The sequence below is a fragment of the Bos indicus genome, chromosome 6 (assembly GCF_029378745.1).
Source record: "Bos indicus isolate NIAB-ARS_2022 breed Sahiwal x Tharparkar chromosome 6, NIAB-ARS_B.indTharparkar_mat_pri_1.0, whole genome shotgun sequence".
Taxonomy (NCBI): Eukaryota; Metazoa; Chordata; class Mammalia; order Artiodactyla; family Bovidae; genus Bos; species Bos indicus.
The window spans coordinates 22,160,304-22,181,681 of record NC_091765.1 but is presented as its reverse complement, the minus strand read 5'-3'; the positions used below and the strand labels follow the sequence as shown (position 1 = coordinate 22,181,681).

The window sequence follows — 21,378 nt, the reverse complement described above, 5'->3', positions numbered from 1 at the left end:
CAGAGGCTTATGTAATTTGTATGATTTATATTTCAGAGCATGTTGGAGGATGATGAAATAATGAGGGTAATACCTGAGAATCCAAAGTTAAGAAGTATCCATGATATATTACTTCACCAGTTCTAAATATTTCCATTTCTCTGATAATGAGTGATGTTGAGCATCTTTTCATGTGTTTGTTAGCCATCTGTATGTCTTCTTTAGAGAAATGTCTATTTAGTTCTTTGGCCCATTTTTTTGATTGGGCCATTTATTTTTCTGAAATTGAGCTGTAGGAGTTGCTTGTATATTTTTGAGATTAGTTGTTTGTCAGTTGCTTCATTTGCTATTATTTTCTCCCATTCTGAAGTCTGTCTTTTCACCTTGCTTATAGTTTCTTTTGTTGTGCAGAAGCTTTTAAGTTTAATCAGGTCCCATTTGTTTATTTTTGCTTTTACATCACTCATTATCAGAGAAATGCAAATCAAAACCACTATGAGATACCATTTCACGCCAGTCAGAGTGGCTGTGATCCAAAAGTCTACAAGCAATAAATGCTGGAGAGGGTGTGGAGAAAAGGGAACCCTCTTACACTGTTGGTGGGAATGCAAACTAGTACAGCCACTATGGAGAACAGTGTGGAGATTCCTTAAAAAACTGGAAATAGAACTGCCTTATGATCCAGCAATCCCACTGCTGGGCATACACACTGAGGAAACCGGAAGGGAAAGAGACACGTGTACCCCAATGTTCATCGCAGCACTGTTTATAATAGCCAGGACATGGAAACAACCTAGATGCCCATCAGCAGATGAATGGATAAGAAAGCAGTGGTACATATACACAATGGAGTATTACTCAGCCATTAAAAAGAATACATTTGAGTCAGTTCTAATGAGGTGGATGAAACTGGAGCCTATTATACAGAGTGAAGTAAGCCAGAAAGAAAAACACCAATACAGTATACTAACGCATATATATGGAATTTAGAAAGATGGTAACAATAACCCTGTATATGAGACAGCAAAAGAGACACTGATGTATAGAACAGTCTTTTGGACTCTGTGGGAGAGGGAGAGGGTGGGATGATTTGGGAGAATGGCATTGAGACATGTATAATATCATATATGAAACGAGTCGCCAGTCCAGGTTCGATGCACGATACAGGATTCTTGGGGCTGGTGCACTGGGACGACCCAGAGGGATGGTATTGGGAGGGAGGTGGGAGGTGGGTTCAGGATGGGGAACACATGTATACCTGTGGCGGATTCATTTTGATACATGGCAAAACCAATACAATATTGTAAAGTTAAAAAATAAAATTAAATTAAATTAAAAAGATAAATATTTCCAAATAGAAACAGATTAAAGAAATGTTTGGGAGAAGTACAAATGTACAAATTTGAAAATCTGTAAGTTTGGAAATATACTGAGTGAAGCATATAGAAGAACAGAGAATCATAGTCCTTTGGGGATCTACTGCTTAAGCAAAGTAGTAGAACAGGGTCTCTATGAAATCTTTTCATAAGTGAAATGAAAATGAAAACAGTAGAAGAAAAACCTATGGAAAGACTTGGAGCAAGTAGTTAGAATTACATCCATAAAGGGTTCACGTGCTACCTGGTATGAGAGAAACAGTAACAACAGCGATGCCAGCATTAGTTTTCTATTTATAGTCCTCTCCTGACTTCAAGGAGAGTGAAAGTGGGTCTATGAAGATTATCTTGTTTGCTGAGAAGGGTAGTGGATATAGATGGAGATTGTAAGTTTGGAATCCTTTGAATCACAGGATCTGTGCTACTGTTTGAATTGTAGGAACTGTGCTGGATTTGTTTGGAAAATTATGGGTGAATGGTCTTTCTGAGGCAGAGAAATAGATCAAGGAGAGACTACAAGAAGGAAGTGTAAAGAGGGAGAAGGAAAGTGGGAAGGAGAAGAAGGGGGAAAGAGAGACATACATGTCTCTCTTAATACAGTCGCCCAGGAGCTGACTAGAGAAGAAATGCCAGAGGAGTTTTGTGTTCTGAGAGGCAAATTCTTTGGACTAACATACAAAATCCTCAGTAAAATTTACATCTCTCATTCAGGTTACGTGAAAATGAAAAAAAAAAAAAAAAAAAAGTGATAGACATGAAGTTAGTTAAAATTTGGGTCATATAAATAAAGGTAAGTGAAAATAGGTTATTGGGAACTAGCTATCCTACAAAATTAAGGGTAAGACTCACATACAGCACTATGTGGAGGCAGACAGGTGTGAGTCTACGCTCTTCTAAAGACTGCACTGTCCCCTGATGCAAAAAATAAGGAAAGATGGAAAGGCAGAATAATTTCAAAAAGAACTGTCTCCTTTAAGGCAGGAATGAAGAAAGAGGGGTCAAGGAGAAAGGGGAAATAGAACAGCTCTCAAAAGTAAATTGCCCACTGGGAATGAGATAAAGAAGTAAAACGTTCAAGTCAAACAAACAGAAAAGCAGTTTCGTCATTTTCTTTCTGCTCAAGGATATGCTGTTAGAATGAAGTGGAGAGGAGTGATACTGGTCTCTTGTTAAAGAGTGCTTGCGCAGGCCAAGGATCATGTACCTTTGTCGCAGAGCAGAAGTCCTCCTTGGTGGCCAGAAGCCCTTGACTCTATCAAACCCTGTGTCCTCACGGTCAACCAGGGGGACATTACTCATGTACTCTTTACGTTTAGAATGTACTCATGTATTCTTTACGTTTAGAAAGGAGTTTTGTTTTCAGGAAAATTATTTACACCTGATGTTACCAGCTGAGGGGCTGGAGTAGAATGGGAGGCTCGTGGAAATATTTGCTAGGCTACTAAAACTGTTTTGGGGATACTTACCACTTAAGCCCAAATGTATAACCCCTGTGATCCATGATTCTGTTAACTGAACCTCTCAATTATTTTCTCAACTCAGATCAGATCAGTCGCTCAGTCGTGTCCGACTCTTTGTGACCCCATGAACCGCAGCACGCCAGGCCTCCCTGTCCATCACCAACTCCCAGAGTTCACTCAGACTCACGTCCATTGAGTCAGGGATGCCACCCAGCCATCTCATCCTCTGTCGTCCCCTTCTCCTCTTGCCTCTAATCCCTCCCAGCATCAGAGTCTTTTCCAATGAGTCAACTCTTCGCATGAGGTGGCCAAAGTACTGGAGTTTCAGCTTCAGCATCATTCCTTCCAAAGAAATCCCAGGGCTAATCTCCTTCAGAATGGACTGGTTGGATCTCCTTGCAGTCCAAGGGACTCTCAAGAGTCTTCTCCAACATCACAGTTCAAAAGCATCAATTCTTCAGCATTCAGCCTTCTTCACAGTCCAACTCTCACATCCATACATGACCACAGGAAAAACCATAGCCTTGACTAGACAAACCTTAGTTGGCAAAGTAATGTCTCTGCTTTTGAATATGCTATCTAGGTTGGTCATAATTTTCCTTCCAAGGAGTAAGTGTCTTTTAATTTCATGGCTGCAGTCACCATCTGCAGTGATTTTGGAGCCCAGAAAAATAAAATCTAACACTGTTTCCACTGTTTCCCCATCCATTTCCCATGAAGTGGTGGGCCCAGATGCCATGATCTTCGTTTTCTGAATGTTGAGCTTTAAGCCAACTTTTTCACTCTCCACTTTCACTTTCATCAAGAAGCTCTTTAGTTCCTCTTCACTTTCTGCCATAAGGGTGGTGTCATCTGCATATCTGAGGTTATTGATATTTCTCCCGGCAATCTTGATTCCAGCTTGTGCTTCTTCCAGCCCGGTGTTTCTCATGATGTACTCTGCATAGAAGTTAAATAAGCAGGGTGACAATATACAGCTTTGATGTACTCCTTTTCCTATTTGCAACCAGTCTGTTGTTCCATGTCCAGTTCTAACTGTTGCTTCCTGACCTGCATCTAGGTTTCTCAAGAGGCAGGTCAGGTGGTCTGGTATTCCCATCTCTTTCAGAATTTTCCACAGTTTATTGTGATTCACACAGTCAAAAGCTTTGGCATAGTCAATAAAACAGAAATAGATGTTTTTTCTGGATCTCTTGCTTTTTCCATGATCCAGTGGATGTTGGCAATTTGATCTCTGGTTCCTCTGCCTTTTCTAAAACCAGCTTGAACATCTGGAAGTTCACGGTTCACATATTGCTGAAGCCTGGCTTGGAGAATTTTGAGCATTACTTTGCTAGCATGTGAGATGAGTGCAATTGTGCAGTAGTTTGAGCATTCTTTGGCATTGCCTTTCTTTGGGATTGGAATGAAAACTGACCTTTTCCAGTCCTGTGGCCACTGCTGAGTTTTCCCAATTTGCTGGCATATTGAGTGCAGCTCTTTCACAGCATCATCTTTCAGGATTTGGAATAGCTCAACTGGAATTCCATTACCTCCACTAGCTTTGTTCCTAGTGATGCTTTCTAAGGCCCACTTGACTTCACATTCCAGGATGTCTGGCTCTAGGTCAGTGATCATACCATCGTGATTATCTGTGTCGTGAAAATCTTTTTTGTACAGTTCTTCTGTGTATTCTTGTCACCTCTTCTTAATATCTTCTGCTTCTGTTAGGTCCATGCCATTTCTGTCCTTTATCGAGCCTATCTTTGCATGAAATGTTCCTTTGGTATCTCTGATTTTCTTGAAGAGATCTCTAGTCTTTCCCATTCTGTTGTTTTCCTCTATTTCTTTGCACTGATTGCTGAAGAAGGCTTTCTTATCTCTTCTTGCTATTCTTTGGAACTCTGCATTCAGACGTTTATATCTTTCCTTTTTTCCTTTGCTTTTTGCTTCTCTTCTTTTCACAGCTATTTGTAAGGCCTCCCCCCCCAGACAGCCATTTTGCATTTTTGCATTTCTTTTCCATGGGGATGGTCTTGATCCCTGTCTCCTGTACAATGTCACGAACCTTATTCCATAGTTCATCAGGCACTCTATCCATCGGATCTAGGCCCTTAAATCTATTTCTCATTTCCACTGTATAATCATAAGGGATTTGATTTAGGTCATACCTGAATGGTCTAGTGGTTTTCCCTACTTTGTTCAATTTAAGTCTGAATTTGGCAATAAGGAGTTCATGGTCTGAGCCATAGTCAGCTCCTGGTCTTGTTTTTGCTGACTGTATAGAGCTTCTCCATCTTTGGCGGCAAAGAATATAATCAATCTGATTTCAGTGTTGACCATCTGGCGATGTCCATGTATAGAGTCTTCTCTTGTGTTGTTGGAAGAGGGTGTTTGTTATGACCAGTGCATTTTATTCGCAAAACTCTATTAGTCTTTGCCCTGCTTCATTCTGTATTCCAAGGCCAAATTTTCCTGTTACTCCAGGTAAAAGGAAACAAGAGGGCATCGGAGGGCAAACACACTGAAACCATACTCACAGAAAACTAGTCAATGTAATCATACTAGAACCACAGCCTTGTCTAACTCAATGAAACTAAGCCATGCCTGTGGGGCAACCCAAGATGGGCGGGTCATGGTGGAGAGATCTGACAGAAGATGGTCCACTGGAGAAGGGAATGGCAAACCACCTCCAGGTGTTTTTTGACTTCCTACTTTTGCATTCCAGTCCCCTATAATGAAAAGGACATCTTTTTTGGGTGTTAGTTCTAAAAGGTCTTGTAGGTCTTCATAGAACCGTTCAACTTCAGCTTCTTCAGTGTTAGTGGTTGGGGCATAGACTTGGATTACTGTGATATTGAATGGTTTGCCTTGGAAACGAACAGAGATCATTCTGTCGTTTTTGAGATTGCATCCAAGTACTGCATTTCGGACTCTTTTGTTGACCATGATGGCTACTCCATTTCTTCTGAGGGATTCCTGCCCGCAGTAGTAGATATAATGGTCATCTGAGTTAAATACACCCATTCCAGTCCATTTTAGTTCGCTGATTCCTGGAATGTCAATGTTCACTCTTGCCATCTCTTGTTTGACCATTTCCTATTTGCCTTGATTCATGGACCTAACATTCCAGGTTCCTATGCAATATTGCTCTTTACAGCATCAGACCTTGCTTCTATCACCAGTCACATCCACAGCTGGGTATTGTTTTTGCTTTGGCTCCATCCCTTCATTCTTTCTGGAGTTATTTCTTCACTGATCTCCAGTAGCATATTGGGCACCTACTGACCTGGGGAGTCCCTCTTTCAGTATCCTATCATTTTGCCTTTTCATACTGTTCATGGGGTTCTCAAGGCAAGAATACTGAAGTGGTTTGCCATTCCCTTCTCCAGTGGACCACATTCTGTCAGATCTCTCCACCATGACCCTCCCATCTTGGGTTTCCCCACGGGCATGGCTTAGTTTCATTGAGTTAGACAAGACTGTGGTCCTAGTGTGATTAGATTGACTAGTTTTCTGTGATTATGGTTTCAGTGTTTTTGCCCTCTTGCAACACCTACTGTCTTACTTGGGTTTCTCTTACCTTGGGCGTGGAGTATCTCTTCACGGCTGCTCCAGCAAAGCGCAGCCATTGTTCCTTACCTTGGACGAGGGGTATATTTGATGTTGATAAAGTTAGTCTTGCAGAATTCTGAAGTGTTTTTTCCCCTCTAAGAAAGAAAGAGGCAATTTTTTTTCCCCCAATGTAGTTTGATGTTAAGGGAATTCGGAATTTTACAGTGACAAGTATATGCATGGTATAAATTCTTTTTACTAACTTAAATTTTCAGGTTACTGGAATACTATATCAAAAATTGTGTACAATGGGGGAGATCCTATATATTGTTTTACTTGTGGCAGGCCTAAGAAATGTTTTTATTTAATGAAATATAGAAAACTTTCAAGAACAGTTTAATTTATTCAGCAATAGATGAGTAAACCTCATTTTTAGTTCTGAGGGTATTAATATAATCCTGAAGACATGCATTTTGTCCTGAAGATTTAGACCAAAATCTTTCCTCTGTGTGCTGGGTCTAGGGGTAGAGCATCAGGTTAGAACTCAGGAGACTTAGTTCTCCTCCTAATAATTTTTGACCTTTAGCAAATCATATTACATGCCTACATTTTCTCATGTAGAAAAGGAGAAAGTAGCTGATTCACAAAACTTCATTCTTTCAATCATTTATTAATTCACCATCCATCCATCCATCCAGAAAGCATTATGCTAGGCACCAAGGAAACCAAGGTGAGTACAGCACATCTCTTGATCAGTAGTCTACAACAGATCTGAGAATTTACCTGTGATAAAATGCCCCACATTTCTTAGGGGTATTACCAAGCATTATTTTAATTTAACCTAATTTTAATGTACCTTATTCTTTCCTCCTCTATTTTTTGTATACTGTAACAGTACTTGAACTTACTTGAAAATGAGGTTTAATTATAAACTGAAGAAGTGTCGATGGTTATTAGATGATACATTATTGTTGACATAGTGAAATTTCAATCATTCACACATAATCTAGTTAAAACTATTTAAATTTACTTTAAGAACTACTCAAGCAAGGCAAAATAGGAGAATATGATTAACACTTAGCAATGGGCATTAGTTTTAAGAGCAGGGAAAAGACAGCATGTTCGAGGAGATTTACTTTTATCAGATTAGAAGTGGAAAACATTGAAATGCATTTTGTCAAGAAGAGACTCAGAAGACCTTCACACTGCTGGGTTTCAAGGAAGATTTTCAGATGGACGTTTTTAAGGTCTTGGCGGCCATCCTATATCTGGGCAATGTACAGATTGCAGCAGTGGGCAACGAGAGATCGGTGATCAGCATAAGATATGTGACCTAAGTCAAGAATCTTGTCAACCGAAAACCTGCACTAAAAGCTCGATGAAAGAACATGAACAAAGAAAACCACACATTAAAGTACAAAGACCAATCTATTCCCATATAAGAGGTGCCATTGGAAAGGCAGAAAAGCATTTTAGCCTTAAGTACAAATCTAACAATTGGGCTTCCTGGGTGGTGCTAGTGGTAAAGACTCTGCCTCTTTCCACCTTGCTAGATTCTCCTCAAGTAAATTTATCTTCTTCATCCAAAACTGCTATATTTTCTCACAGGCTTCATAATTCTTGTCAATAATGTCCTAATTTTCTCAGTGATTGAGTCTTTAAATAGAATCTGTCAATTTCCTCTCCCTCAGTCTTCTGATCAAACTGATTATTTTAAAAGTTTTTTTTTTCACATAGTTCTTCAGTTGCTAAGTTGTGTCCTACTCTTTGACACCCCATGGACTGCAGCATGCCAGGATTCCCCGTCCTTCGTTATTTCCCGGAGTTCGCTCAGATTCATGTCCACTGAGTTGGTGATGCTCTCCAACCATGTCATCCTCTGCCACCTCCTTCCCCTTTTGCTTTCAGTCTTTCCCAGCAGCAGGGTCTTCCAGTGAGTGGGCTCTTCACATCAGGTGGCTGAAGTATTGGAGATTCAGCTTCAGTATCAGTCCTTCCAATGAATATTCAGGGTTTTCCAGACTGATCCCTTCTATTTTGCCATGAGCTTCTCTAGCTTCAACATTTCTGCTTATCTGTCTTTAAAATAAAACATTTTCCATCTATTCCAAAATATTATTATGAGGTAAAATAAAAAAATGTGTATAGATTGCATTCTATAAAAAATAGAATTGGCAAAAAAAAGAAAAAAAAATGGAAAAAATTGTCCTCACAGATTCTGAGCTAGTTTTGGACTCCATGATTGCTCTCTTGCTTTTTCATCTAGGGCACATATATTTACTATGTGGATTTTACATGTATTCATATATACACATTTATAAAAGTAATGGATACAGAACTACTATATGTAAACAACATGATATTGCACTATAAATTGATGCTCTACATATTAATATTTCCTGTGATTTTACTTCCTGTTTCTGTCCCACTAGTGTGCCTATGAAACACCTACCTAAACATAGATCAAAGCATGTATTTTTTTCTTTCCTCAAACTAGATAGGGCTAGAGGTAGGATAAGAAGGATGTGGAGGGGTGGCTGAGACTGGAGAGAAAAAGTGTAGGAACTGAAGTCCAACAAAGTAGAAGAACAAATTTTATTTTTGAGTGGGGGGTGCTTCATGCTAAACTGACCTTAAGTGTTGATCTTCCCATCCCAGTCTCTGCACAGTATCCTTGCAAACAACAGTATAATGAGTGACTGGTTACTTCAGTCAGTTCAGTTTGGTCTCTCAGTCATGTCCGACTCTGCAACCCCATGAACCACAGCATGCCAGGCCTCCCTGTCCATCACCAACTCCCAGAGTCCACCCAAACCCATATCCATTGAGTCGGTAATGCCATCCAAAAATCTCATCCTCTGTCATTCCCTTCTCCTCCTGCCCTCAATCTTTGCCAGCATCAGGATCTTTTCAAGAGTCAGCTGTTCGCACCAGGTGACCAAAGTATGGGGTTTCAGCTTCAGCATCAGTCCTTCCAATGAACACCCAGGACGATCTCTTTTAGGATGGACTGGTTGGATCTCCTTGCAGTCCAAGGGACTCTCAAGAGTCTTCTCCAGCACCACACTTTAAAAGCATCCATTCTTTGGCATTCAGCTTTCTTTATAGTCCAACTCTCACATCCATACATGACCACTGGAAAAACCATAGGCTTGACTAAATGGACATTTGTTGGCAAAGTAATGTCTCTGCTTTTCAGTATGCTATCTAGGTTGGTCATAACTTTCCTTCCAAGGAGCAAGCATCTTTTAATTTCATGGCTGCAATCACCATCTGCAGTGATTTTGGAGCCCAGAAAAATAAAGTCAGCCAGTTTCCACTGTTTCCCCATCTATTTCCCATGAAGTGATGGGACCAGATGCCATGATCTTCGTTTTCTGAATGTTGAGCTTTAAGCCAACTTTTTCACTCTCATCTTTCACTTTCATCAAGAGGCTGTTCAGTTCTTCACTTTCTGCCATAAGAGTGGTGTCATCTGCATACCTGAGGTTATTGATATTTCTCCCGGCAATCTTGATTCCAGCTTGTGCTTCTTCCAGTCCAGCGTTTCTCATGATGTACTCTGCATATGAGTTAAATAAGCAGGGTGACAATATACAGCCTTGATGTACTCCTTTTCCTATTTGGAACCAGTCTGTTGTTCCATGTCCAGTTCTAACTGTTGCTTCCTGACCTGCATACAGGTTTCTTAAACTTATGCTGGGTCAAAGGTGTGAAGGAAAATTTTGCCTCCAAGTTAAATCAACTATACAGAACCCATTAGAAAATTTTCTGTAAGCTTTGCTCACTAATATTTATGACCTGAAATATATCCTCTTTTATAGGATTTTATAAAGTTTAAATAAAATCATTTGTGCACAATGCCTGGTCCACATTATATGTTAAATAAATATTTGATGATCTCAATCATGGATATGTATAGCTGAAAGAGAACTTGGAAGTGATCTGCTTCAATCTTCTCATTTTACAAATATGACAATGAGCCCAGAGAAAAGTGATGATTCAAACAAAGTAAATCTGAAATAAAATATCATGTTTGGAACTCAACTGTCCAGAGTCCCAGTTCTTCCACAGTAGTATCTCTTATATCTCTTTTGTTTTGTATCATATCTATCACTCTCTTTCCTATTACGTCTCTCTCTCAAGCACACACAAGACATTGTGCTCATTTGGCTTTACAAATCTGAATTTTCTCCAGATATGAGGAACAATTACACTTATATCTGTCTATTGATATTTGGCAGTGGCAATGTAATTATTATGGAATATTTTTAGTTGCAGCAAAACCATTAATATCATTATGTTTTAGGGTGTTATATTAATTGAGGAGAATTTGTTAAAGGAGGTTGTGTATGTTTTTATTCAACATATGTTAGAGGAGCTTTAAAGTGTTTTAAAAACTCATTTGAACTAAAAATAAAAAAAGTACTCAGTTGAGCTGATTTATAATTTTTAACAATCAAAACCAGGTTTTAGTGTATACTTTTACAGGTAAAATAGATGCCTCCTCACTTTGGTAATTGCATGCAGTTCTAGTGTACAGATAAACTGTTTTTTAAGATGTAATTTTAAAGTTGATTGCTGGTACTAGAAATAAGTGTTAAGTTGACTGGTGGTACTGGAAGATAATTTTTTCTTAAAAACAACATTATGTATTTTGGTCAGTTTAATCTACAAGAGCTTTTAAACTCAGAATGTATCAATAAATAATACAATAATTTATTCAATTGTACTCCTGGTAATTAAACAACTAGAAAGATGGAAAATAATTACTTTATCTTATTATCACCACCACCCAGCAAAGTACAGAAATGATCATTAAAATATAGAAATTATGATCACCTTCTCTAGAATTAGACTTTCTGGGTTTATATCCTGACTCTGTCATTCAACAGACTAGGCAGTTACTTAACCCAGCTAATAACTGTTTCTTCATCTGTCAACTGAAAATAACAATAATGCCTCCCTTATGTGGTTGTCAGAATTCAATTGGCTAAACTATTTAAAGCACCTAAATCAAGTGTCTGGCACATAACACGCACAGTAAATGCTTGTTGCTTATATAGAGTTATCACAAGCATTGTTCTTTATATTAATGATAATGATTAGGTTTATTTTTGTCTCATAAATAGATGAAGATACATGCGGATTGGAATTGCATGTTTATGACATTAAGTACCAGACACATTAATACATACATTATCTTGATTAGCCCTCATCAAAAAACTTTCAAGAAAAGGGAAAATAAGTTCATATACTGTGAATGAGAAAATGGACAGGAGACTGGCTCAAGGTAGCTGCCAACTCTTTGCAGTTCAGTGTAATGGAAAGAATGTATTCCACAGGACTGAAAGGGCTTATTTATGCTATTACAGGCTGTATGAATTTGGGTCCCATTCACCTTCCCAGACCTTCAGTTTCCTGATTTGTTAAAAATGGAAGAAAATAATTTTCACTATGCCTACCTCCTATTGATCCGTTGGATTGTATAAAAAGCAAGAGAGTTCCAAAAAAATATCTACTTCTGCTTTATTGACTATGCCAAAGCCTTTGTGTGGATCACAACAAACTGTGGAAAATTCTTCAAGATATGGGAATACCAGACCACCTTCCCTGCCTCCTGAGAAATCTGTATGCAGGTCAAGAAGCAATGGTTAGAACTGGACATGGAACAACAGACTGGTTCCAAATCTGGAAAGGAGTATGTCAGGGCTGTATATTGTCACCCTGTTTATTTAACTTATATGTACAGTACATCATGTGAAATGCCGGGCTGGATGAAGCACAAGCTGGAATCAAGATTGCCAGGAGAAATATCAATAGCCTCATGCAGATGACACCACCCTTTTGGCAAAAAGTGAAGAGGAACTAAAAAGCCTCTTGATAAAAGTGAAAGAGGAGAGTGAAAAAGCTGGCTTAAAACTCAACATTCAAAAGATGAAGATCATGGCATTTGGTCCCATCACTTCATGGAAAATAGATACGGAAACAGTGACAGACTTTATTTTCTTGGGCTCCAAAATTACTGCAGATGGTGACTGCAGCCATGAAATTAAAAGATGCTTGCTCCTTGGAAGAAAAGCTATGACCAATCTAGACAGCATATTAGAAAGCAGAGACATTCGCTGACATAGGTCCGTCTAGTCAAAGCTATGGTTTTTCCAGTAGTCATGTATGGATGTGAGAGTTGGACCATAAAGAAAGCTGAGCACCAAAGAATTGATGCTTTTGAAGTGTGGTGCTGGAGAAGACTCTTGGGAGTCCCTTGGACTGCAAGGAGATCCAACCAGTCCATTCTAAAGGAAATCAGTCCTGAATATTCACTGGAAGGACTGATGCTAAAGCTGAAGCTCCAATACTTTGGCCACCTCATGTGAAGAACTGACTCATTGGGAAAGACCCTTGATGCTGGGAAAGACTGAAGAAGGCAGGAAGAGAAGAGAGTGACAGAGGATGAGATGGTTGGATGGCATCACTGACTTAATGGACATGAATTTGAGCAAGCTCCAGGAGCTGGTGATGGACAGGGAAGCCTGGTGTGCTGCAGTCCATGACGTCACAAAGAGTCGGACATGATTGAGTGACTGAAGTTATTTACTTACTTACTTAGACATACCTCTTGGGACTACTGTGATGTTAGTACAGTCTATGTATGAGAATGCACTTCATATAATATAAGTAATACTTGGATTTAAAATATCATTCTGAAACCTATTCCTTTGAGATAGCTCTCTGAAAGAACTCTAAAAACTTTGTTTAGGATTCAAGTCCAAGTTCTGCCACTTGTTAATTTTGTGAATTTGGGGCTCAATTTCATTTTTCTGTAAAACAAGAAAAAATCACATAGATAATGTGAGAATTCAATAATATTCATGTGAAAGTTATTTACAAACTGTGACTCATGTTAAAATGTAGGTCAATATTATGTTTAAATAGATAAATGACCCGTTTTATACCTCTTTACTTTTCTACCACATGATGCTTTCTGATCTTCATAATAAAGTGCTTTATATATTCAAAGTAAAGTGCCTATTTAATAAAGTGCATATATATACAAAGTGCCTTAAGTAACAGGTACAATTTACTGAGAACAGTTCTATGTGCCAGGAAATTTTTGAAGTGCCACTGGTATTATTTTCAAAGTATGCATATTGTTAGGCAGGACAAATGTAAATGTTGAGTGGGGGTGGTTAATCCTCATTTTTCTGACAGCTTCATGTTAGTTTAACTTTTAGACGTATTAGGTTCTATATAGCTTAGACATGGAATTTATTTCCACTGGCTGTTCTTCATAGAATTTAATCTACAGGACTCAAAACTGAATACAGTTCCTGAAGACCTTAAGAAAAAAGAGAAATGGAAGCAATGCTTCTTAGTCGTTGCAAAGATCTTTTCAGTGTTCTGACTAAAATTTCTTAAACTTTTTTTAATTCTTATTCACATGTCTGGGGAGCTCAATCAGTAACTGCAGTTTTTTTATTAATAGTACATTGACTCAGAGTTGTTTATGGAGTTATTTTTTCCCAGCAGTCATGATGAATTTGCTCTCTTGTAACCAATACTGTCTTGTTTCTCAAGTCCAATCTGTAATATCAAAGATGTAATCTCCCATCCAGGGTAAAATTCATATCTTTCACCTAAACAGTCATACTGATATAAGAAAAGAGCATAATTACTAGAAATAACTGTATTCCAAACTATACTAGACAATATTCAAATTTTAAATAAAAAAATTAAGAGAAGAGCTATTTTTATTTTGAAATTTTAAATTTTGGGGCAAAATGAGGGTTACTTTCACAATACTAATGGTCATATCGGTAAGTGACTGAAAGAAACCTAAGGACAGGTGATTTATTATGAGAAGCCCATGTCATAGATGTCATTTTATACTATTTCAGCCAAGATCACAACCTGAGAAATAGAAATATGGATTAGAACTTTTATATATCTTAATTTTTGAAATATGCTAGAAGAGTCAATCTCTCAGTTTGAATTGATATTTATACTTTGAGAAGGAAATGGCAACCCACTCCAATGTTCTTGCCTGGAGAATCCCAGGGATAGGGGGAGCCTGGTGGGCTGCCGTCTATGGGGTCGCACAGAGTCGGACACGACTGAAGCGACTTAGCAGCAGTAGCAGCAGTAAAAATGAAATATGTATGCCATATTCTCATCTGCTATAGAGGGGCAAATGCAAAAATATTCCCTCTTTCTTTTGTTCCCTCTGGGATTCAACTCAAAAATAAAAAGGAACACTCAGATTAAATTTTTATCTCTTCCTAGAAAAATATTACGTCAATATTAAGGAAAAGGAGCTATAATCTATAATTACTGAACTTATTTTAAGTTGTGTAGAATTGAACAGGGGAAAAGTATTTTAAAAATGCTTAAACTAGTAGGAAAGAAATAAAAGACAAGAAAGTAAGCAGGAAGTACAAAGACAAGTGATTCTGAAATATAGCATGTAGAATATTGGGCTCCCCTGGTGGCTCAGTGGTAAAGAATTCTCCTGCCAATGCAGGAGATGTAGGAGCCATGGGTTCGATCCCTGGGTCAGGAAGATCCTTTGGAGAAGAAAATGGCAGCCCACTCCAGTATTCTTGCCTGGGAAATCCCATGGACAGAGGAGCCTGGTGGGCTATAGTCCCTGGGGTAGAAAAGAGTCAGACAGGACTTAGCAACTGAACAACAGCCAACTATGTAGACTATCACATCAGTTATTTAATATGATTATGCCTAAAACATGTTAGAGAATATGCCCCCTGCCAAGAGGATCTTGCAGCATGATCAAGATGTTAGAAAGTGAGAATCAAAATAAAGGAGGAGAAACTGTTCACTTAAGATGATCATGTTACTGAAGTTCTGCTAGTTCTACGATTCTTTTTTTTAAAAAATGTGGTAAAGACATAGTTTGCTTGTTTGTGCACTTCATTTTTAAATTTTATCGAAGTACAGTTGATTTACAAGTTTTGTTAATTTCTACAACAAATTGATTCAGTTATACATATATACATTCTTTTCCATTAGGTTTTTATCACAGGCTATTGAATATAGTTCTCTGTCTATAGAGTAGCATCTTGTTGTTTATCCATTCTAAATGGAATAGTTTGCATCTACTAACCCCAAACTTCCAAGCAATCCTCTCTCCCTCCCCCACTTTCCCTTGGGAACCACAATCTGTTCTTTATGTCTGTGAGTCCATTTCTGTTTTGTGTGTGGTTGCGTGCATTCTAAGTCACTTCAGTCATGTCTGACTCTATGCAACCCTGTGGACTGTAGCCCAGCAGGCTCCTCTGTCCACAAGATTCTCCGGGAAGAAATACTGGAGTGGGCTGCCGTGCCCTCCTTAGATAAGTTCATTCGTGTCATATTTTAGAGTCTACCTATAAATGATGTCATATGGTATTTGTCTTTCTCTCTCTTACTTCACTTAGTATGATCATTTCTAGGTCCATCCATATTACTGCAAATGGCATTATTACTTTCTCTTTATGACTTAGTAGTATTCCATTATATACATGTCCCACATCCTCCTTATCCATTTGTCTGTAAATGGAAAATTAAGTGGTCTCTTGTCTTGGCTATTGTAAATAGTGTTGCAGGGAACAATAGGATGCATGTTTCTTTTTGAATTATAGTTTTCTCTGATATATATGCCCAGCAGTGGAATCGTGTACTTCATTTTTAAGGTTTTTTCCCAAAGAGAAATAAAATGAAATTATATATATTATAGGCTGAAATAACTAAATTGATGTGAAAAAATGTTTGCTTTCAAATACTCAACCTAATGATAAAATGCTAACCAAACATAAAGTCTTATCTGTTTGTCAATAGAGAAAAACCTATTAATGTTAAAATAAAATCTATTTTCTATACTAGATTTTTAAAACCTGATTGATTGTTGTTAAGTGAGTATAGGTAAGTAATAGTTCCACGTAAATAAATGAATCATAAATGGAATAATAATAATTGACATCATCACTTGGAGAGAGAAAGATGGAATACAGATTCTAAGATTCCTTTTAACTATGCAAATTTATTATAAAAAATCTCACTCACTGAGTCACATAATAGTAGTCAGAAAAGGAAACAATGAAAAAATAATCCTGCTAAAATATCACTATGATAATTTTTATAGGTTTTCTTGCTTAATGTCAATTGTTCAGAAATAAGTTTTATCATGTCACCCAGTAAGTTGTACAACAGTATTAATGTAACTTCATTTGTTAATCAGATGGCTGTGTAGAAACCAGATAAAGGATAGGGGTGGAATGTGGGGAGATGTGGGGAAGAGAAGAATGGGATACATAAATGGATATTACAGAATTATAGCACATACTAAGAGAGATGCCTTTCCTGGGATAAATAAAACTTCTGAAAGATTATATAGTACATCAGAGGCATTTTATTTAATAAAAGACTAAGATAACTAGAGCTGCAGAAATACAACCAACTGTGACTCCTACAGTGAAATTTCAGAAGTTTCTGGTGGTATAATTAAGACTATTTTGCAAAAGGTAATAGTCTTTCTGTAGGGAAGTGACTACTCTTGTCATAAACTACTATTGTACATGACTAGTGGGTTATAGACGGAGAAAGCAATGGCACTCCACTCCAGTACTCTTGCCTGGAAAATCCCATGGATGGAGGAGCCTGATGGGCTGCAGTCCATGGGGTCGCTAAGAGTCAGACACGACTGAGCGACTTCACTTTCACTTTTCACTTGCATGTATTGGAGATGGAAATGGCAACCCACTCCAGTGTTCTTGCCTGGAGAATCCCAAGGACAGCGGAGCCTGGCGGGCTGCCGTCTATGGGGTCACACAGAGTCGGACATGACTGAAGCAACTTAGCAGCAGCAGCAGCAGTGGGTTATAGAAGATAAAAAGAAAGCAAAATTTAAAAAAAAAGAAAAGGAGAAAAATAAAAGTAGGAGTAAAGCATCAAGTTATATATTAAAATGCCATAACTAGATTTTTTTCCCCTTCTCTGATGCACCACAATTTACGCAAAATGCTGGGAAAGTTATACAGAACAGTACCTTTCTTTTAGCCTTTAGCTGCTCATGATACTTGTCACAGGTGTCCCCCGGGATCTCTCCTCCCCAGAGGGTGATTCCAACGATGGTGTATGTGATACCCATGACAAGCAATGGGAAACAGTACACCAGTATAATAACAATAATATGGTAACTGCAAGAAATAAGAAAAATACATGCTGAAGAGCATATTGGAGTAAAATAAAGAGACTTTGAATTCATTCCATTTTAAGTCATAATTGAAAATGCCAATGCTCAGCCCACATTTTCTCTTCTAAGTCCTCATCTCACAATTTCACCAAAACACCTAGCTATTGTCACCTGTGCTGTGTGCTGTGCTCAGTCGCTTCAGCCGTGTCCAACTCTTTGCAACCCCGTGCAAAGTAGCCCACCAGGCTTCTCTGTCCGTGGGATTCTCCAGGCGAGAATACTGGAGTGGGTTGCCATGCCCTCCTCCAGGGATCTTCCCGACTCAGGGATTGAACTCATGGCTTCTGCGTCTCCCACATTGCAGGTGGATTCTTTACCACTGAGCCACCAAGGGAAGGCCTAGCTATTGTCATCTACAATCATCCATATACTACCAGTTTAACTTTGTCAATTTTTACTTCACATATGAAAACTATAGCATTCTTACAGAGCTCGTTTAAACTGCACATTTCCCCTTGCCTAGAGGCTTCAAGATGAGTACTTTTCCTTTGCTTGGTAATCACTAGGCTAACCTGATTAAACAGATAATCAGAGGAAAAGAGATGGCACAGAGTAAACTGATCAACTGATACATTTTCTTCTGTGTAAATCTATTACATACATCTTGCAACATCAGTCATATTTGAAATAAATCATTTTTCATCCAAAGGGAAAAAATGTAACTAGATGTTCTGAGTCATATTAGAGTTTTTTCAAAGTCTTGGCACATTTTGATTGCATCATTAAATTTGGTAAATAACATATGGAGGTATTGCTGCTGCTGCTGCTAAGTTGCTTCAGTCGTGTCCGACTCTGTGCGACCCCATAGACAGCAGCCCACTAGGCTCCTCTGTCCCTGGGATTCTCCAGGCAAGAATACTGGAGTGGGTTGCCATTTCCTTCTCCATATGGAGGTATTAGTCACGTCAAAGTCATTATACTATAAATTATCAAACTAAATTTTGGGATTTCATAGCTTTCAATAAAAATTATAAAAATATTACTATGGTGGACTAAGATGGCAGCCAATAATATAATAGCCAAATTAGAATTTGTATAAACTTTTGAGTGACTTCCACTGTCTTAGGAAGGCTTTAAAGTAATTAAAGATTTTGGTATACTAATCTCAATATCTGTGTTTATTTGGTAAAGCTGTCTTCCTGATAGCTTATTAAGTGTTAAAGTCAGTGGCGAATTGATTCAGTCAACAAATAATTTAATTTTATTATTATGAATAATTTTGTTTTGCTATCATACAAATAAGATATATTAGTATTACATAATGGAAAGAATGCAGTCCTCAGTTTAATAACTGCTGCCTGCTTTTCCTTTAATAAACACTCCTCAATCTTTTCCTTTAAAAATCTGGACTCTGAGTAGAGCAGAGTTTGATAAAATATCTGCTTTAAAAGATGATCATTGTATTTGCATTATGTGTTAGTTTGTAAAGGAAAAAAATAGATCACTAAATAAGAATTTTATTTGAAATAAAATTTAAATGGTCAGAATAAAAAACAAAATGGAAACAAACAATTATTTTGCTAATTTGCTTTTTTAAAGGTGTGTCCAAAATATGAAATACCAAATTCTAACATGTAGCATTCCTATCTCCTTTCCGACCTAAGTGTTTAAGTTTTTAATGCTAAAACAAAGGAACACAACCAGGAACATACCAAGACTCCCTTTCCTTTCAGCCGGGCTTCTTACAAGAGCAATCCACACCTTTGGGTTTCAGTTCCACCCTTCTCACTCATTCCTTAATCCAGAACAATGCTTTCATCTCCAGTTATCTTATCATCTTCTCCGGAAACTCTCCAGAGCTACCCCATATAAAGGTCATCACATTTTTCCAGTTAGAAATCATTGTAACTTATACAAACTAATTGATCATATCATACTGTACTATATATAGATAGTATAGTATTTTTATGTGTCTTTTTTCCCAGGTAATGTTTGAGCCCTTGAGGGAACTGTCTATGTCTTATCTACTTAACTGTTGTTCCCAACCTAGGTTCCTTAAGTGTTCAATGCATTTAGTTGAAGATTATAATAGATAATTAACTTACGTGAAATGTTGTTTGGGGCCTTCTGGCCATTGCACGTAGCAAAGAGTACGGCCCGGCATGACTTTGGTTTTGGAATAAAGACACTGAGGGAGTGCAAGTAGAAATGCTAGAATCCAAATGCCTCCAATGACAATCTTGGTTGCGGTGGCAGACAGTCTGGGCTTCAAGGGGTCAATAATGGCCATATACCTGTATAAAAACAAACAAAACCATTTTGTTGGGTCTCTTGTTAGTGGAATTTAAAGTGAGTTTCAGAGGAGTTTCAAGGGCCATGGTTATCTCTTTTCTAGTAAACAAATTGATAAAAATTTCACTTGCATAGAGTAATTATGGCATAGTCTTATCAATCAGACAGATCAAGGTTCAAATCCTATCCTGTCACTTATTTAACTTTTGAGCTTCAACTTTATTATTTTTAAAATAGAAATAAGAACACCCCCTCCTAGTGGTGAAGTCAAGATCAATAGAAATAATACAAGTGAAAGGTATCGATTATTTGGTGTTGTGCCTAGCACATTATCAGAACTCTGCTGAATGGAATGGGAAACATATGCATTAAGCACTTAAATATATGAGTTCTGTACTCCAAGACTCCCATTTTTCTTGTGTATGTTTAACTTTATAAAAAGAAAATTCTAAAGAACTAATATGGATAATGTCTACATGATTGACAAAGATGAGGAATCCCTAGAAAAGATATTGTCAACATATCCATTGAAAAGCATCCAGAGACATCATTCAGGATTTAGAGGAGGATGAGTAAATCAAGTTTGACTAAGGTTATGCTGTTACCTCCAAAACTGAGTTCATACTACATCATATAAATCTTCATAGTGTCTATGTAACTATATATAACATAATTGTCATAGGAAAATATATTTAAGGCTCTAAGAAACATGCTGCTGCTGCTGCTAAGTCGCTTCAGTCGTATCCGACTCTGTGCGACCCCATAGACGGCAGCCCACCAGGCTTCCCCATCCCTGGGATTCTCCAGGCAAGAACACTGGAGTGGGTTGCCATTTCCTTCTCCAATGCATGAAAGTGAAAAGTGAAAGTGAAGTCGCTCAGTCATGTCTGACTCTTAGCAACCCCATGGACTGCAGCCCACCAGGCTCCTCCATCCATGGGATTTTCCAGGCAAGAGTACTGGAGTGAGGTGCCATTGCCTTCTCTGAAACATAAGCACGTATTATTTTTACAGTGCAACTTTTTGGGAAATTAGAAACTCTTTGAATATGGTAACAAAAGTCAAGCTTCATTCACTTGGTAAAATAGTAACACTATGTCTGGGAGAATCAAATTCTAGTTTTAAATTGGATAATATGGCTCATTGCCAACTTATGGCCAATAGTCAGGGTAGAAAATAATGTATGCTAAATCAATTGTATCTTGGCATTTCTCTCAATAAAGCATATTATTTAATCATACTACTTTTACTATTGACCATTTTGTATTTCTCAAAGGTAACAGTTTTATCAAAGAATGAATATTACTTAAACCAAAAAAATTTACTCTTATGAATAAGTATTTCAAAATAAGAGTAGTTCGTTAATTTGCTTATTGCTCTTTGCTTTTGCAACTATTAGGTAGAACTAGATCTTCAGTGATATATTGGTACTTATATACTATTCATAATATTAGCTTTAGTTGTAATTTACTTAGAGGAAATACTCTTAATTTATTATATATGACAGCTAATGTGTCCGATTCTTTACGATCCTATGGACTGTAGCCCG

General features: G+C 37.8%; 1 protein-coding gene across 1 annotated transcript in view; it reads right to left on the bottom strand.

Annotated features, from left to right (window-relative positions):
- TACR3 (tachykinin receptor 3) overlaps positions 1-21,378 on the bottom strand; it is a 92,783-nt gene that overhangs the window by 37,110 nt on the left and 34,295 nt on the right. Inside the window, exons 2-3 of the mRNA XM_019962360.2 lie at positions 19,643-19,831; positions 17,391-17,541 (exon numbers count right to left, since the gene is read on the bottom strand). Of these exons, the coding sequence (XP_019817919.1) occupies positions 17,391-17,541; positions 19,643-19,831 (340 nt within the window). The remainder of the gene's footprint in view (positions 1-17,390; positions 17,542-19,642; positions 19,832-21,378) is intronic.